We start from the raw sequence: 20342 nt of genomic DNA on the forward strand, positions 1-20342 counted from the left end.
TTACCTTTTGGAAGGTTCTCGTCATCCTGTAACGGTCTTGACAGACCATAAGAATCTGCTCTACATCAGTGAAGCACGGTGTCTCAACCCACACCAGGCACGATGGGCATCTTTCTTTTCTCGTTTTAACCTAATCTTGACCTATCATCCTGGGTCCAAAAATGTTCGGGCAGACGCTCTTTCCCCTACCCATCCTTACACCCACCAGTATTTTTGCACTTACCAAGACTTCTGCTAGGATACCCTCCAGGGGATGTTCCTACCTAGAACCTGATCTGCGACCCAAGGCCCTACGGTAGGCACACTCCTCTAAACTATCCAGACATGCTGGAGTAAAGAAGACTTATGAGTTCCTACGTCAACATTTTTGGTGGCCTGCATTACATTCCGATGTTCGAAGATTTGTGGCCTCCTGTGCGACTTGTGCTTGTTGTAAGAACCCCAGGTTGGCACCTTCTGGTCTTTTGCAACCCCCTTCCTATTCCTGATCTCCCATGGCAGAGCATATCTATGGATTTCATCACCGATCTTCCTCTCAGCAATGGTTTCACTACCATTTGGGTTGTGGTTGACAAATTTTCGAAGATGGCTCAGTTCGTACCCTTGGTCGCTCTTGCATCTGCATCTCAGCTTGCTATCATCTTTATCAAAGACATTTTTAGACTTCATGCCTGTCCCCGTGAAATCATCTCGGGGACTCCTGAGCTTGTTCTAGAGTCAGGGACATGTGGTCTGGACTCCATTTTGGATTGCATGCAGTATATATGCTTATCCATGGAGTCTCCAAAATAGATGTCTTTCTCTGTGTCCAGCACCCAAGAAACAAACATTTATTTTCCAATTGACCCCTGAAGGTGGGCAGAGTCACAGTATAGGTTGGTACCTTGGTACCGTAAGATATGTTAATTCTGCAATGTCCTCAGTAGCTCCAATTCCTACACCAGCAATGTTGGTTTCTGAAGGGGTGGGAAGTGCAACTTGGCTGTGCCCCTTGAGATATGTAATGCCAGTTTGTGTCTGAAAACACATCGGGCATCATGTAATTAGCTACTGCGCACATGTCAATTGGCACATGTGCAATCTGTGTTAAAAGACACTCAAATTCACACCGCACAGCGATGACCTTATTGTTGGTGACGCGTTCAGAAGCGCCTACTCATTTACAACATATATATTTGGTGAGGATAGTAAGTCTACTGCTTGCAGCTAGACTGTGGGTAATACCTCCTCTAGAACCTATGTGGCTCCCTTAGAGGAAAATATCCTATTAATATCTTCCTTGGCCACCTCTTATATGGCAGTCAATCCAGTAGAGATTCTCATCCTTAATCTATACTTGATCAGTTTTCTTAGGCTTAGATTCAATGTTGTATAAATTTGACAGATCATGTTAGCTCACATAACGAGGGAGACGTGTGTTTCGCTATCTAATTTTTCAAGGCGATCTGAGAGGCTCCCCTTCCTTTTTTATAGTTATATGCTTCGCCCTCATTCTTGATGTTTGGATTTGTATCCATGTCTTAACTTGTCAGTCATTGGTATATGATGGTTTGTCCGACCTATCAGTATTGAGAATACAAAAGGACCACCCCTCATCCCTCATTGGTCCAACTTCATAGGGGGATGTGCCAATATAAACATGACATCAGATGCAGAATTGGCTTCACAGAAGCAGATCTTGGTCACATCACTGCTTTTTATAAATTGATAATCAGTCCAAAGACCACCTAGATGTATTATTAATCCAATTATGTTGATTTTAATGAGATGGCAATTATCACTTATAATTGATCTTAGTACACAAGACTTCAATTATACGGAAATTCATTATGATATATCCTGGATTATCACATTCATTTGATATAGTGTACAGGTACGGTGTGTATACAGTTATGGTAAGTATGCTCAATTACAGCATTCAATATGAGTTAATTACAAATAATAGTGATATCCTAAATAGATTCATCTAAAGGTCCCTTATATAATATGACATGTCAGAATGAATTCACTAACTGGGATATCAGAATATATAGAATACCCCTAACACCCATTGATAATGCAGTGGAGTTGTGTTATAAAATAACCATGAATTGAGATGACATGGTTGTATGAATAACCCCATTATGGGGATAACAGTATTAATCAAAGGTTGGAGTAAACTGGAAATGGACATATTTTATTAATAAATTCATAATCTGTAATTAAGTATCTATTGATTTCTTATGTGATAAGTCTAATAAAAGTAAAATATACATTTGCTTGCGATTGTGAACTGATTTATTAATAAATTCATAGTTTGTGAACAAAACTATGGTATTTCTCTTGTGTAAATACTGATTCCAATGGGTTTGGGTTAAAGGCATGGAAGGATTTAGGGGAAGGGTTATTGGGATTAGGCTTTTGTTTTGCCATCTTCTTGACCCCACCTGGGGAAATATGGCAAACCATCTCTGCTGTGCAGATATAGGTCCCACACCTCTCCTACCTATAGGGCAGAATATCTACCTATAGGGCAGGAGAGCATATAGTACTGGCATATAGTGGAAGTGCTTACTGCTTGTAATATAATATGCAAATTGTTATTGTATTATCATTACACAGCTCACTGATTTAATATCAAGGTTCTCCTCCTCTGATACTGCTTCCCTTGTGTTGCACTCTCCCATGGGAGTCTCTCCTTCTCCCACACTGCCCATCCTGTTGACTGCCAAGGAGGTGGTATAGGTGTCCTGGCTACACCTTCAGTGTTATCCCCCCAAATCCTCCCTCTCCTTCTCTTCCTTCACTCCATCCACCTCTTCTCCCTTCTCTACCTTTATGTTGCTGTCATCTATTTTCTGCATATTATATTACAAGCAGTAAGCACTTCCACTATATGCCAGTGTAAGTGCTGCTTGCTGCCCTATAGGCAGGAGAGGTATGAGACCCATATCTGCACAACCAAGGTGGTTTGCCATATTTCCCCAGGTGTGGTCGAGAAGATGGCAAAGCAAAAGCCTAATCCCAATAACCCTTCCCCTAAATCCTACCTCACATTTTATTGATAACTTTGCCACCTGGCTCTTCCATTCCTCTTTGATCTTCTCACTATTGGTGATTTTTAACATCCCTCTGACTCTCCTATTACCTACTGCTGCCTCTAAACTCCTATCACTTCTTCCTCTGGTGTCTCCCAATGGACAACTTCTACCATCCACCATGATGGTCACTCCGTGGACCTAGAATTCTCCAATCTCTGTGACATCTCAAAGTTCTCCAATTCTTTCTCCCCATCTCTGACCGTAATCTCCTTTACTTTTACCCTTTCCTTACCCCTTGACCCCCCTCTCCCACAGTCACTTGCATGCAGCGTCCCATCAACAGCCTTGATCCCATCATCTTTGCATACTACCTCGCTCCAACCACCACACTCCATTTCTGCCAATCTAAACCCCAACCATGGCACTGAACGCAAATGGAGGAAATCCAGCTCCATCGAAGACTTCATCCACTTTAAATTGATCCTTTCCTTATACTATTCTACCCTCTCCCTTGCAAACCAAACCTATTTCACATCCCTCATCTCCTCCCTGTAAAATAAACCCAGACGCCTCTTTGCTACCATTCTTTACTGTGTCCTAGTCCATCACCGCTCTTGACTTTGCCATCTGCTTCAAAGACTAGATTGACAATATCTGTTCTTGCCAGACTCTCCCCCTCCCGCAACCCATCCTCTCTATCACTCACTATGCCACACTTGGCTCCTAACCTCCTGTAACTGTCCTGAGATACTCACTCTTCTCTCCTCTTCTACCTGTCCTATTTACCATCTCCACGCTCTCTCAAACAAAACTGTCATCGCCTTGCTTACTTTAACCTCTCTCCAAAAGTATCTACCTAATCCTAATCCCCTGCTCCTAACCCTAATCCAAACACTAACCTAACTCTAATATATCCAGGACTAACCCTAACCCATACCCTAATAGCCCTAACCCTAATATGTCCTAACTCTAACCCTAATAACCAAAACCCTAACCCTAATCCATAACCATATCCTTAACACTAATGCCCTAACACTATTATGTCTGGAGTCCTATCCCTAACCCTACCCTTACCCTAATAAACCTAACCCTTACCTAGCCCTACCCCTCTAACCCTATCCCTTTAACCTTAATGCTAACACTAACCATAATAACCCTAACCCACTAACCCTAACCCCAACTCTAAGCCTTAATCCTAACCCCCTAACCCTAACCCCTCTAATCCCGTCCCTAAACCCTAACCTTAATTCTAACCCTCTAACCCTAATGCTAACACTAACCCTAATAATCCTAAACCTAGCCCCCTAACTCTAACCCTAATAACCCTAATCCTAGTAACCCTAACCTTTATAAAGCTGTATGTGCAAGAAATGTTATGTCAGGGACCCCAATCCTTCCCTGTTGCTCAGTCAGCTATAGCCATGCTCTCACAGTTCTAGGTTTTTTGCTTTTCCATAGAAATTTAGAGATTTAATTCATGCACTTTTTAGCATCTATCAATGGGAAGCATCTGAGGTTGATACAGAGAAACAGTAGTTAAAGAAGTAGGAGGTGAACCAAGAGAAAACAGTGCCAGAAATTCCAATGGTGCAAAGGGTGAGGGTGGTCAACTGTGTCAAAGGCCACAGAGAGGTCCCGGAGGAAAAACAGGGAGATGTGGCCTTTGGATTTGGCAGCTGGAAGATCATTTGTGACTTTTGTCAAAGCAGATTCTGTGGAATAAAGGGTGTAGACATATCGGAAAGGATCAAGGAGGGAGATGACAGAAAGGTACCTGATGAGGTGGCTGTAAACAAGTTATTTGAGTATTATGAAGGCAAATGTGGGAGAGAAATCGGGTGGTAGTCAGACACTGAAGTGGTGTCAAAATTGGGCTTTTTGTGAATGGATGAGACAAGAGCACGTTTTATGGATGAGGGAAAGATACTAGTGAAGAGGGATAAGTTGAAGAGGTGGGCAAGGTGGGCCTCCATGCAAACCCTTTTAATGTGTGGGGATAGATTTTGTTGGCCCCTTTCCCAAACCTAGTAGAATGGGAAAGAAATTTATATAGACACTAGTTGATTTTGCCACCTAGTATATAGAGGAAGTGCATTTAGCATCAACTGATTCTGAGCATGTAGCCCAAGACCTAATGAATGTTGGGTTGGATTCCCCAAGAAGTAGTGACAGATCAAGAGTCTTAATTCCAAGAAGTGGTGATGTAGATTTTATGGGAACAATTGGGGAATTGACCACTATGTACTGCCCTGTATTACCCTGAAACTAACAGTCTATATGAGTGATTCAATAAATCTCTTGAGCATTTGCTGCACACATTTGTGAACTCGGAGGGGTGAAACTGGGAGAAACATCTGCAACAGCTTCTCTTTGCTTAAAGAGAGGTGCTGCAAAAATCATCATCATTTATTCATATGATGAAGAATCAAATGGATTCTACATGTTTGAGTTGCTTTACGGATGAAGTGTTCAAGGACCGCTGGACTTAGTCCGGGAAACCTGGGAGGGAACATTCAACTCCTCATTGTAGAATATGTTGAGCAGCTTAGGGACCGGTAACAGAGGTTATTAGATATTGCTCATAACCATATCCAATGGACACAGAGCATGCAGAAGTATTGCTATGATCAGGAGACATGAGCCTGGGAACTACTGGTTGGGCAAAAGGTTCCAGTTCTGGTCCCATCAAGGAAAAATAGACAGCAGACTACCTGGGTTTGGCCATATACTGTCACTCAGAGACATAGAGATGTAGACTATACCAGAGCCCTAGATCCCAGGGGTACCCAACTCCGAAACTACAACATTAAATGGCTTTAAACCTAATTGGAGAGGAAGGTGAAAACTATGGCCATGTGTTGTCTATTGATGGAAATTCCAGACAAGGACCCCCCTCCCCCTTTAGTTGTTAGCGGATAACAAGCATGAGATCAGTCTAGAGCAAGTACTGTTACAAGCCAAACGGACAGATGAGGGGAGTTTTGGTGGTGCAGACATGTTTTTCAGCTGACCAGGGCGCTCTCATCTGATTGACCATCACGTTGATACGGGTACTACCAAACATATTTAGCATTTGGCATACCAGGTAGCGCCAGAGGTAGTGAAAACTATAAAAAAAAAAAAAAAAAAGTTTATGGAATTAGGAGATATTGTACTCTCCAAAAGCCGAAAGGGCAGCAAGCATGGTACGAATCCCGAAAAAGAAGCGGACTATACGATTTTGTGTGGACTACAGGTGGCTTAAAGAAGTTACTGTGACAGATGCCTACCTTCTATCTTGCATTGACAACTTCTTAGAACAACTGGCAGGAGCTCACTACATTGCTACATTGTCACCCTAGACTTAAGCAAAGGTTATTGGCAGATTCCACTAACTAAAGCAGCTCAAGAGTGGTCAACATTTATCACTCCATTGGTGCTATTTCAGTTCACCTCCATGCCATTTGAGATGAAAAATGCCATGGCCACCTTTTAAAAAAGTGGTAGGCCACATCTTATCGAGGTGTTGGGCCTATCTATATATTATTGACATCTTTAGCAAATCGTGGAAAGCCCACTTGACATATGTTGCTCAGGTATTTTGCAGAATCAGAGAACCAGGTTTAACCATTCGAACAGACAAATGGACACAGCGGAGTTGTGATAACTGGGGCACCGGGTCGAGGCAGTCAAAGTATGTCCTAAGCTTGCTATAAAGTGGAGTCCAATCTGAACTGGCTTCAACCTACCAGCCAGCATCATGTAAGAGCCTGGGCATCCCACTACAGCACTCTCTTGTGAAGACCATGTTCTATACCCCTCAATGTGATTATTGCTCTGATTCCTGTGCTGGCTGCTCTCGACTTCCTAGTCCAAACTAACACATCAGAAAATTGTATTGTAGCAGTATTTAACACGGTCAACAAAAAAGGGGATAAACAGCCCATTGCATATATTTCCCAGCAAACTGTTGGGGCAAGATATGGCATACACCATAGAAAAATAATGTTTTGCCATTGTCTGGGCACTGTAAGTTGCAACCTTATATACATAGTTAGGAGTTTTCTGTGCTGGCATCACAGGACCAATGGAGATAATGGGCGACTGTTGTGATGGAGTCTATCCCTACAAGAACACGGGAAACACAGTTGATCTCTCCAGGCAGAACAAGGATACTAGTCGCTGCACTCAGTGGCGGAACTACCATTGGCGCGGCAGGTGCACCGTGGACCATGACGATCATGTCTGAGAAAACTTACAGTAATAAAACACCCAAGTACGCCGAACATGTGCTTATAACATAGGTTGCGGCACTTTATGTGCTAGCAGTCGGGTTCCCAGGATCGTAATTATGGGAAGTTCTCTACATGTTCTGAGGTAGAAAGTCCACCAAGAGGTTAAATATACAATCAGCCTTCACTTAAAAAACATTTATTATGATTACCCTTTTATATGCCAAACGTACATACCAGTGTTTGATGGCTTTAGGGAGTCAGCAAGTCTTCTGGCCTCCAAACCCGACAGCAGGCTAATTAGCAAAGGGTGACAGCGTGCTGTGCGTCTCCCTACCTGGAGAAAGAGACTGGAAGCCTATGCAGAGAGACAACGTGATGTGAGACACAAAACAGATCTTTTTAATAAATAGTCCCTCATTAAGTTGTTTAAGTATTTACTTTCTTGTCTGATAAAACTAGATGTGGCTGCCTGCTGCGCTGCAAAGTGCCCCCGTACACCCCAGGAGACAGCATCTGCTACCTATGATATAATATAGTGAAAGAAGCACTGGGGAGTAGTAGCTGGTGTATATGTGTATCAGATTTCTATCTCATATATTTTTACCTCCAGGGAAATGTAATAATAACAGTTGGTCTAATGGTTCCTGGAGTGATTGGAAGAGAGGGGACAAACCTCCATCCCTGTGGCCAGGTCAGATCATCTGAGCTCCCAGGCAGGTAACTGGCTGATTAGCAGGTTATGGCTGTGGCAAGTCAATAAAAGGGTGTGACAGCCTGCTGTCCATGTCTCACTGTCTGGGGAGAGAGGTAGGGAAGCTTATGCTTAGAGTCAGCTGATCTTTTAAGTGGGACAAACTTGTCATGTACATCTATTGTGTGTGAGCTGGATCCAAGGCCCCCAGTAGAGGGAACTTATGTTAGAGCTGAACAGACTAGGATTTATTTTATGGCTTTATATTGTGATGCTCAATAGATGCCCAATAAAACTAGTTGCACAAGACTGCTGGAGTTTTGTATCTGTTATTGGCTGCTGTGTAACCAAGTGCTGCTCTTATTTATCATGGTATGTATGAATATGTATGGTAGTTGTATGTATGAATATGTATGGTAGTTGTATGTATGAATATGTATGGTAGTTGTATGTATGAATATGTATGGTAGTTGTATGTATGAATATGTATGGTAGTTGTATGTATGAATATGTATGGTAGTTGTATGCATGAATATGTATGGTAGTTGTATGTATGAATATGTATGGTAGTTGTATGTATGAATATGTATGGTAGTTGTATGTATGAATATGTATGGTAGTTGTATGTATGAATATGTATGGTAGTTGTATGTATGAATCCATGTATGGTAAAATCCTGCTGCTCAGACTACAGTATGATAAGGGAATGTTTGCAGATTACCAGACACAAATTAGATAATACATTTGGGAAAAAAAATGTGGGCTCTTGGAAACAGACTGTATTGTTCTGTTTCACTAGAATAAATGAGAAATATATCTTTATAATGTAAGCCTTATCAGGGTTTCCCAAACCCAGTACTTAGGGCTCCCCAACAGTGCAGGTTTTCCAGATCACATGTGACATAATTAGGACCACCTGTGGATCTGCTACAATGTGTCAGTCAGTAATGAATACACCGTGCTCCAGCAAGGAGATATGGAAAAATGGGATTTTTATACTTACGTAAAATCCGTTTCTCTTAATCCGTTGGGGGACACCGGGACCTTGGGGTATAGAGTAGGACAGGCGAAACGCTGGCACTTTAACTTTTAGTTAAAACTAAAGCTCTGGCTCCACCCCCTCTATACCCCACCTCCTGCTAGAGGCCAGTCTATGTTTAACCAAGCCCGCAGAAATGGAGATAGAGAGAACCAAAGAAAAAAGAGAATAAACTCAACAACACAACATTCTCTTAAACAATCAAACAACATGTCAAACAGAAGGAGAAACCAGAGCGTTAAGGGTGGGCGCCCGGTGTCCCCCAACGGAATAAGAGAAATGGATTTTACGCAAGTATAAAAATCCCATTTTCTCTAACATCCCTTGGGGGACACCAGGACCTTGGGGACATCCCAAAGCTGTCTCACGGGAGGGAACGCTCAGAAGAAACGGCCCAAAGCACCTTTCTCCCAAAACTTGCATCCCTAGAGGCAAATACATTAAATCTGTAAAACCTTGTGAAGGTGTGTACAGAAGACCACGTGGCCGCTTTACACAACTATTCACTGGAGGCACCATGGCGTGCCGCCCAGGAAGCACTTACAGATCTTGTAGAATGCGCCCGTAGATTATCAGGGACAGGCTCCCCAGCCCCACTGTAAGCCTGGCGGATAACAGCTGTAATCCACCTAGCAATGGTCACCTTAGAAGCTGGCCAGCCTCTTTTGTGAGCATCATAAAGAATCAAAAGATCCTCAGTTTTACTTAACTTCTGAGATCTTGTAACATAAATTCGCAAGGCACGAACAACATCTAGATAACGAATAGACTCATCGTTATCGGAAGAAGAGGAATCAGTAAGAGCCAGAATAACAATATCCTGATTCATATGAAACTTAGATACAACCTTAGGGAGGAAGGAAGGTTTAGTTCGAAGAACTGCCCTATCCTCATGAAAAACTAGCAGAGGATGCTTGCAAGACAAAGCCGCAAGCTCTGAAACTTTGCGTGCTGTAGAAATGGCCAAAAGAAAAACGTTTTTCAAAGTTAGAAATTTGAAATCCACCGAATTCAAGAGTTCAAATGGTGGATGCTGTAAAGCCCTCAACACTAGATTCAAATCCCATGGCGGAACCGGAGGCCACCAAAACCATCATACACGCACTCATCATCTCCCGCCTGGATTACTGCAACCTCCTCCTCACCGGCCTCCCCCACTCCCGTCTCTCCCCCCTCCGCTCTATACTCAATGCGGCCGCAAGACTCATCTACCTCTCACGCCGCTCCTCCTCTGCCTCCCCTCTCTGCCTTGCCCTACACTGGCTCCCCTTCCCCTACAGAATTATTTTCAAACTCCTCACCACCACTTACAAGGCTCTCTCCCACTCTACTGCCCCTTATATCTCTAACCTCCTCTCCATTCACACTCCCACCGCTCCCTGCGCTCGGCCAATGACCGCCGCCTCTCCTCCACTCTGATCACCTCTTCCCATTCCAGAATCCAGGACTTTTCCCGTGCAGCCCCCCTTCACTGGAATGACCTCCCTCGCTCCATCCGCCTCTCTCCTACTCTGGGCTCCTTCAAACGTGCACTCAAAACTCACCTCTTTCTCAAAGCCTACCAACCATCCACCTAACCCCCATCTCCTCCGCTCTTTCTCCCCTCTCTCCCATTCCCTCAACTGGCTCTTCTTGTGCCTGGTCTGTTTAACCCTCCCTTAGGATGTAAGCTCGCATGAGCAGGGCCCTCTTCCCTCCTGTCTCCTTACCCGTTCTTCTGCTCCGTGTCTATTGCATCTGCCTGCCTGGAGTTTCTGAAGTATTGGTACTTTTTGTTTATTGTTCTGTACTGTTATACCCTGTATAGTCTACTGTTTGTACTATGTGCGGCGCTGCGGAAACCTTGTGGCGCCTAACAAATAAATGATAATAATAATAATAATAATAATATAAGGAGGTTGAACATGGAGAACACCCTGAATGAAAGTTTGCACGTCAGGTATAACAGCAAGTTTTCTTTGAAAGAAAATTGAAAGAGCCGACACCTGACCCTTAAGAGAACTAAGAGGCAAACCTGCATCCAAACCCTCCTGCAGAAACCCAAGTAACCTGGCCAGACGAAAAGAAAATGTAGGATATCCCTTCTTCTCACACCAACCAATATATGTCCTCCAGACTCTATGATAGATTCTGGCTGAAGCCGGCTTTCGAGCACGGAGCATGGTCTGAGCCACCCGACTCGAAAACCCCATAGCTCTTAGGATCCTGGCTTCAACAGCCACGCCGTTAAAGCCAGACGATGCAAACCCTGATGACAAAAGGGACCCTGGGTTAGAAGATCTGGTCGTATTGGCAACCGCCACGACAGACCTCCTGCCATGAAGAGTACGTCGGTGTACCAAGCCCTGCGAGGCCAATCCGGCGCTACTAGAAGTACTGGAACACCCTCTCTCCACCTTTTTCAGTACTCGTGGAAGCATGGCTATCGGAGGAAAAAGGTACACTAAGCGGTACTTCCAAGGGACGGACATAGCATCTACCGCGACTGCTCCGGGATCTCTTGCACGGGAACAGTAGCTGGGAACCTTGTGATTCAACCGAGATGCCATCATGTCGACATCCGGTTGACCCCATTTCACCACTAACTGTTAAAACACCTCCGGATGGAGAGACCATTCCCCTGGATGCAGAGTCTGCCTGCTTAGGAAGTCTGCTTCCCAATTTTCTATTCCAGGAATGAAGACGGCAACGAGTGCCGCAATGTGAGCTTCGGCCCACAGAAATATCCTGTGAGTCTCCTTCATCGCCAACGGACTCCTGGTGCCGCCCTGATGGTTGAGAAATGCCACTGCTGTGACATTGTCCGATTGAATCTTTACTGGCTTTCCCTGCAGCAATTGTTGCGCACTTCTTAGAGCGTGAAACACTGCGTGCAGTTCCAAGACATTTATTGGAAGCTTGGACTCTTTGAGAGTCCAAAGCCCCTGAAACCGAGCCTGAAGACAGACAGCCCCCCAACCCCGAAGGCTGGCGTCTGTTGTTATCAGAAACCAATTACAAATTGAGAACAAGCGGCCCCTGGTGAGATTCTGCCTGTGTAGCCACCAGATCAGAGACTGACACGTCTGCGGAGACAGGCGAAAAACCTGACTCGCCAGATTGCAATGAGATTTGTTCCACTGCGACAGAAGTTCCAACTGAAACTGTCGTGCATGGAACTGAGCAAACTGGATTGCTTTGAATGATACCATATTGCCCAGAAGCCTCATTGCATAATGAATGGAAGGTCTCCTTGCCACCAACAGGTATTTCACCATCCTCTGTAAAGCTAAAATCTTGTCCTGAGGAAAGAATACCCGTGTCAGATGGGTATCGAATAGGAGACCCAGAAACACCATCCTTTGGGATGGGATTAACTTGGATTTTTTGAAGTTGATAATCCAACCGTGTGACTCCAGGGTCTGGATTACTACCTGAATATGCAACAGAAGCTTCTGCAAAGAATCTGCCTTTAAAAGCAGATCGTCCAGGTAAGGGATGATTGTAATCCCCTTGGCCCTTAGCAGAGCAGCCATAACCGCCATGATCTTGGTAAAGATACGTGGGGCTGTGGCGAGACCGAACGGGAGAGCCTGAAATTGGAAGTGCTCTGACCGAACCGCAAACCTCAGCAGGGACTGATGACCCTTCCAAATGGGCACATGGAGATAGGCATCCTTGATGTCTAGAGCCACCATAAATTGTCCATGTTCCATGCCGAGAATTACCGAGCGTAAAGATTCCATCTTGAAGCTGGGCACTCTGACCTGAGTGTTCAAAGCCTTTAGATTGAGAATCGGTCTGAACAAGCCGTCTGGTTTTGTCACAAGAAAAAGATTGGAATAAAACCCCAAACCTCTTTGAGAATGAGGAACCGGAATAATCACTCTGGAAGACAGAAGGGATTGAATCGCTTCTGTTAAAGCCAATCACTTTCTTTGACATGACGGAAGCCCGGTGGTGAAGAACCGTCAAGGTGGAAGACCGAGCAGAACGATCTTGTAACCCTGGTTCACCACTCCCCGGATCCAGACATCGGTAGTGGACTGACACCACCGATCCCTGAACCGCAGAAGACGGGCTCCCACCACTGACAACAGTGGAGGAGCAAAAACCCCGTCATGCAGACTGTTTGTCTGCCGGCCTTGCGGCTGGACGTCGTGCAGACCAGGCCTGACGTCCCCGCTGCAAACCCCCTCTAGGAGTGGATGGCTGACCTCTAGAGGATTGTCCTGAGGAATATTGTCCTTGAGACCTACCTGCGGAACGAAGGGCCCGAAATCTGAACATCCTCTGTTTGGGAACACTGACCGGGAGGAAAGTGCTCTTACCTCCTGTTGCCTGACTAATAAAGGAATCAAGCTGAGGTCCAAACAGAACACCTCCAGAAAAAGGAATGGACTCCAAAGCCTTTTTGGACTCTACATCAGTCTCCCAGGACTTTAGCCAAAGAGTCCGACGCGCTGCAACTGCCAAGGCAGAAATGCGCGCGCCAATCGTCCCTGCTTCCATAGCAGCTTCTCCTAAATAATCTGTTGCCCTTTGAATCTGCTCCACTAAAGGAAGCAGTTCAGAGGATGGCCTGCCTGCCAACAAACCGTCAGACAATTGTTCCGACCAGCGATCAACAGCTTTGTTAACCCATGCTGATGGCAAAGCAGGCCTCAAAGAAGCACCAGCTGCAACAAAAATGGACTTAAGAACGGTCTCGACCTTCCACTCTGTACCATCCTTAAGTGGCCTGGTTAGGCAGAGGAATAGTAGTTACCTTTGCCAACCTTGTCACTGCTGCATCCACCTGAGGAAGCGTCTCCCATTTAGCGAGAACTTCAGGGGGAATTGGATAACACGACTGCAGTCGCTTAGTCGTCTGAAACTTCCTGTCTGGGGAAGTCCACGATTTCAACTGTAACTCGTCCAAACGGGAAGAAGCCGGAAAAACAACTTCCCTTTTTTTGCGTCTTTCAAAAAGAGAGGATCCAAAAGCCTCAGGAACTTGTTCCTCAGGAATATCAAGTACCTGACGCACTGCCTGAAATAACTCCTCCACACTCTGACGATCAGGTGGAACCTCCTCCACCAGAGAAGCAGCATGTATGTTAGAGCCTAGCAGTAACTCACCCTGTTCCTGGGAACCACAATCAGAATCGGACTCATGTCCCGAAAAAGATGCCGCCACCCACTTCCGCTTACATGAGGAAGACGGTGCGGCCGAATGCATCATCCTCTCCAAGGAGGAAGAGACCGCTACCAGACCATGTACTGAGGACGCCAGACCCTGTACCCAGGCTGGTTCTACATATTGCACTGGAGCAGCAACAGGCAAAACCTGAGCTAAGGAAGCTGAATCAGAAGATTGAGCAGCCTGAGACTGTACCTTCTGAGCAAGCAGTTCCACCGTCTTAAATAGAGATCGAGCCCAAGCAGGCTCCTCCGTGTTAGAACAGACAGCAACTGTTTCACCAGGAGTAGTCTCCGTGGGCCGACAGGAAACACACAGAGCCTGTGTTCCTGGCTGCCCAGACGGTAACTTAACATGACATACAGCACAGGTGAAACATAGCATAGTAGCACCAGCCCTGCCACGTGTAGATTTTTCCCTCTCAGACATGTTCAAAGATGGGACAAAACAGTACAGTGAAATACACACAATACAGATAACAAGCAGCACACAAACTACAAGAGAAAGTGAGCCTGCAATACAGCCAAAAGCTCTTTAGTGTATAAAAAATACAAAGGCTATACACACCACCCCCAACCCTTTACCTTACAGTATACAGGATAGAAAAGGGGAGAAGCAGGAGCTTTTAAAATGGCTGCCTATTTAGGTGTCTGCACACGAGGATGAAGAGACTACCACGGGGGAAGTGCACAAGAGGAAAACACTCCCCACAGGGCCCAGCTCTGGACTGGCTATCATCTAAAACTGATAAGCACCTCCACAAATCCACAGCCTAGCAGGGCTCACTGAGACAGTGACCCTTGCCTGACCCTTGTTCCCTGAGCTAAAAATAGAACCTTATCTTTACCCAATTAAACAAACTGCTTTAGTAAAAAAACAGCCAGCTCAGGGAACCCACTGCAATTTCTACTGTCTCTCTCTCAGCACTATGCTGAGAGTTTCACTTACCTGCTGCCAACCCTCCAGACGCAGTGTGTGCAGACAGCATGCTCTCTGTACAAGGAGGACAGACCCCAGCCACCACCGACTGTGTCTGGCTCCATGGAGAGGGAGCAGGCAGACAAGGAGGACCTACACGGCACCTCCGCTCCCCCCCCACAGCCGTCCGTGCTGTGCGCTTCACAGACATTCCCCATCACTGCCACACACTCTCATCGCCGGTCGCAGCCGCGGGAGAGTAGAAATTAATGAATGAACTGTAGCAGGGAGTCTTCCCTGACAGCCGACTACGCGGCTGAATGAGCCGCCGGCTGTCAGACCTCAGAGACCCCCTGACCACAGAAAACGGCTGCTAGGCAGCCCGTGCACAGCCCGCTTCGCCGGGCACTTGAACTAGACTGGCCTCTAGCAGGAGTTGGGATATAGAGGGGGTGGAGCCAGAGCTTTAGTTTTAACTAAAAGTTAAAGTGCCAGCGTTTCACCTGTCCTACTCTATACCCCAAGGTCCCGGTGTCCCCCAAGGGATGTTAGAGAAACCTGCACTGTTGGGGAGCCCTGAGGACTGGGTTTGGGAAACCCTGCCTTAGATGTAGTATTTCTGACACCAGTGTTATATATAATCACGTTTTACACTTAGGTAGAGTACTACTGGCATCTACTGTCTAAAGTTATGATTGGATTACAATGATCTCTTATGGTAACAGAGTATAAAAGGTATATAAGACTCTTCATTGTGAAGATTGTGAATTATCTTCTAACCTTGGACAGGACTGAGGTTCCGGCGCAGATTCAGACATTGTATGTTTTCCTCATTTATAAAAGCTAAGTAAAAGACCTTTTCTTTTTACATATTCTGTATCAGTTGTCATAATTTTTTTATTTAACACCCAAAATCCATTTGTTATTAGCACCTTTCTCTGTGTATAAGCACAATAAAAGTATGAGGGATTAGTACTACTCTATGCTTCACACAACACTGAAATGCAGTTACCTTTCAGGTAGTATTTATGAACTAGAATTTCATTATTGTAACCCCGATAATCAAATACAATACACCGCAGACAAGAGAGACAGCTCACCACCCAGGGTGGTTGTTATGACTATGGACAAGTCACAGTCTTTCAGCTGGAATTAAAAAGAGAACATCTTTCAAATAATACCATACCTCCCAACATTTGAAGGCCCGAAAGAGGGACACATTTGCCACGCTCCCGTTGAGACTAATCCCCGCCCACGAACGTCCTTTTGCGTATGCTTAGTAGGCACGGCTGCTATTTTGCGCATGCGCAGCAGCATTTTCAGGACACGTCCTGCCCCACTTCCTCTTAGACCACCGGGGAAACTGGCTGCTATGTCCCGGTATCAAATTGTAAATCGAGCAGGAAAGTCCACTGAAATCAGGACACTTGGGAGGTGTGTAATACCCAACAATAGTGTAACATTGTATATAATGCACAATTTCTTATAGATATCAGGATCCATACGATCAAGGCAATAAGATGTTTATTGTCAGGAAAATAAAAGTAAAAGGCAATAATCAAAGATGTGTGATACAAAATGTAAATAATGTTGCTGCATACTTAGTGGCAGTGTAGGAGGCAAATATTCAGCCAAGCAGTTACTACAGTAGATGATCCATCGTGCAGAGAATCCAGCCACATCTCACATACGTTGTGTACAAAAGGTCTCAGCTCTGGATTTCTGCTATAAGATGAGCTTAACTGCCTGATGCTCAGTCATCGCAATGCACACAAAGACATCTCCTTGATCTAATAACTATGAAATGAACGGACACACTACAACAGTGCTAACATCTAGAGAACCTCCAGCTCTCCATGCATCTTCTGATGCCGGCTCATATTGGAGCAGTGGCGAAAGGACTTCCCACACTCCTTACACTTGTAAGGCTTCTCCCCCGTATGGACACGATGATGTTTCTTCAGTTCCGAGCTGAGAATAAAGCTCTTCCTACATACATCACAGGTAAATGGGCGCTCACCTGTGTGGGTTCTCCGGTGCCTTATAATCTGGGACCTCTGACTAAAGCTCTTCCCACAGTCCGTACATGTAAATGGTTTAATTCCCGAGTGAGTTCTTTGGTGTATAACGAGGTCTGAGCTGCGAATAAAGCTGTTTCCACACTCGATACATATAAAAGGTTTTTCCCCGGTATGTGTCCTATAATGAACCATCAGGTCGGCACTCTGACTGAAACGCCGCCCGCACTCTATACAGGCGTAAGGTTTCTCCCCTGTGTGAATTCTCTCATGGTTCTTCAGCCCTGAATTCTGGCTGAATTGTTTTCCACAGTACACACAGGTGTAGGGTTTCTCTCCTGTGTGAATTCGCTCATGCTTCCTAAGGACTGAGCTTCTGCCAAAGTGTTTCCCACAGAAGATGCAACCATAAGGCTTCTCTCCTGTGTGCGTTCTTTGATGAACAATAAGATTGGATTTCCCAATAAAGGTTTTCCCACAATCTGTGCATACAAACTCTCGTCCTGTCCTCTTCTGTTCTGAAGCTTGGAACTTAGTGTGACCGTCACAGATACCACTACTGGCAGCAAGCATGGGACTGAGTTCCAAATTTAAGGGACTGTGCAGCTTTTGGTGCTCTAAATATTTCACCTCGTGACTAAAACTCTGTCCACACTCAATACAGATATAGGAACTAGAACTGATAGTCAGGGAGGACTCTGGACTGTCCTCACTCTCTGACCCACCAAAGCAGACGCCTGGATTAATGAGGCTTCTCCGCTGATTGCTGGTAATCAGTAGATTCCCAAATGCTTTTGAAGGAAGAGGAACATCGACTGCTAGGGTTTGTGGCATCTTTACTGGATCACACCTAGTTCTGCGGTTTCTTCTCCTCGGAGTTTCATCATTTCCATATGTCTGCTCAAGGTTTTGCACCGCTGTCATGTCTTTTGTTGAATAAACAGTTTGACTCTCTAAAAAGATAGGTAAATTCAAGATAATTACTTACATACTGGTAACCCGCTGTTACGCGAGATAAACAATAAAACAGTAGAAGTGAATTGTATTCATGTCGTTGAGGAAGAATGAGGCTTTTAGCAATAAATGTGCAGGATCTTCCAATTTTTGTCTCACCCTGCCTGGCCGGACCACTGTTCCACCTTCCTGTATAAAAGTACTGTTTAATGTTAGGATCATTTACAAGAACTCTTTATGTTTACTCCACAAATGAACGTTTGTGAAGTAAAAAAATAAATCCTAAAAAAAGATAAAAGTGGGAGTTTGTTAATCACAGCGATCATTCTTGTTACTACTGTCCATTATAACTCCCACCAGCTATATCGTCTGCAGTATAATGCACTGAAATGTATTAACTCCATTATGTTACCCAAGTGTTGGGCTTTCTGTAAGTGTTGTAGTGTTGGGGTACTGCAGACTCTGGAGTATATATATATATATAACATCACGTTAATATATATTATATATTCACCTTGTCATGCAGTAGTGAGCACTAATATATAGAGGAAGCAGCAGTCATGTCTAATGGACTTCTATCCATTTACAAATCACTGTTACACTTTCTGCCTTTGAAAGACAAACAAACCTGATAAGCTAAATGCAGATACATTAAATTACAAAACTGACAAAAAGTGTAAACATCTGACAGAAGGGAAATGTAATTTTATGGCTTTGTCAAAGCGAATACTAGCGAGACGCCTGTCTAACCTATTTCCTCAATACACTAACTGTGGATGAATATCACAATAGTAGATAAGGATTAGAATCTGCCGAACTAGGCAGGAGGATGCTTATATAGACTGGACTATATGACAATTATCCATTTATCCATTAAATGGAAGAGGAAAAACATATAGATTACAACTATATATTTCAAAGAAGTCACAGAAGAGAATCAGCTCCATAATAAGGAAATAATACAAAGCTAATCAGAAATGAGACCATTTGGTTTAATTAATATAAAAGCAACAGCTATTTCACTTTAAAACAAGACTCTTTGTAACTCGAGCAGTGTTTGTAAAGTGGATACACAGCTCTATATTTAGTGTGAAGATACAGATATATACTAAAATGGGGCTTCATTTATCTAGATGAAGGACAGATAACAGACATTGCACTTGACTCTACAATTTTATTTTCACTTGACATAATTTTGTACACAAAATTGAACATTTAAGAACTTTCGTTTTTTTTATTAATTCACATATTTACAATTTTGCTGGTAATCAGGGGTTCCATAAATTTTTAATTAAAATACATAAAAAAGTTATGACTCACAAACTAAGTGTACACAAAGGGTTAGCATGAAAAAAGATAAGATGCACTGGGAAATAATATAATGTAAAATGGACCAATCTGTTACATGTTACCGTCATATTGTGTTGTGTTACTTAGTGTTGTGGAAAATATCTATCCTGTCCCTCACACTGCCCAGCTGTCCTGTCTGCCCATCTCTGCACACAATGCCCACACTACACCACGTATACTACATAGCCTCCAGTACATCACTAAGGGTCCTCACATTGCCCAGCTGTCCTGTCTGCCCATCTCTGCACACAATGCCCTCACTACACCACGTATACTGCATAGCCTCCAGTACATCACTAAGGGTCCTCGCAATGCCCAGCTATCCTGTCTGCCCATCTCTGCACACAATGCCCACACTACACCATGTACACTGCATAGCCTCCAGTACCATCACTAAGGGTCCTCACACTGCCCAGCTTTCCTGTCTGCCCATCTCTACACACAATGCCCACACTACACCACGTATACTACATAGCCTCCAGTACCATCACTAAGGGTCCTCACACTGCCCAGCTATCCTGTCTCTGCCCATCTCTGCACACAATGCCCACACTACACCATGTACACTGCATAGCCTCCAGTACCATCACTAAGGGTCCTCACACTGCCCAGCTTTCCTGTCTGCCCATCTCTACACACAATGCCCACACTACACCACGTATACTACATAGCCTCCAGTACCATCACTAAGGGTCCTCACACTGCCCAGCTATCCTGTCTCTGCCCATCTCTGCACACAATGCCCACACTACACCACGTATACTGCATAGCCTCCAGTACCCTCACTAAGGGTCCTCACACTGCCCAGCTATCCTGTCTCTGCCCATCTCTGCACACAATGCCCACACTACACCACGTATACTGCATAGCCTCCAGTACCCTCACTAAGGGTCCTCACACTGCCCAGCTATCCTGTCTGCCCATCTCTACACACAATGCCCACACTACACCACGTATACTGCATAGCCTCCAGTACC

The 20342-nt window shown here is 44.6% G+C and overlaps 1 protein-coding gene across 4 annotated transcripts in view; it reads right to left on the reverse strand.

The window, feature by feature from the left end:
* Positions 1-16550: 16550 nt before the first annotated feature.
* Positions 16551-20342, reverse strand: part of LOC142143284 (uncharacterized) — a 37313-nt gene continuing 33521 nt past the window's right edge. For 3 of the 4 annotated variants that reach the window (XM_075200998.1, XM_075200997.1, XM_075200996.1), the window contains one exon: positions 16551-18014. In XM_075200998.1, the coding sequence (XP_075057099.1) occupies positions 16879-18014 (1136 nt within the window). In that variant the 3' untranslated portion in view covers positions 16551-16878. Of the gene's footprint in view, positions 18015-18529; positions 18625-20342 lie in introns of all 4 variants that reach the window. The other variant, XM_075200999.1, reaches the window with a different exon arrangement.

This window comes from Mixophyes fleayi, chromosome 3 (genome assembly GCF_038048845.1).
Source record: "Mixophyes fleayi isolate aMixFle1 chromosome 3, aMixFle1.hap1, whole genome shotgun sequence".
Taxonomy (NCBI): domain Eukaryota; kingdom Metazoa; phylum Chordata; class Amphibia; order Anura; family Limnodynastidae; genus Mixophyes; species Mixophyes fleayi.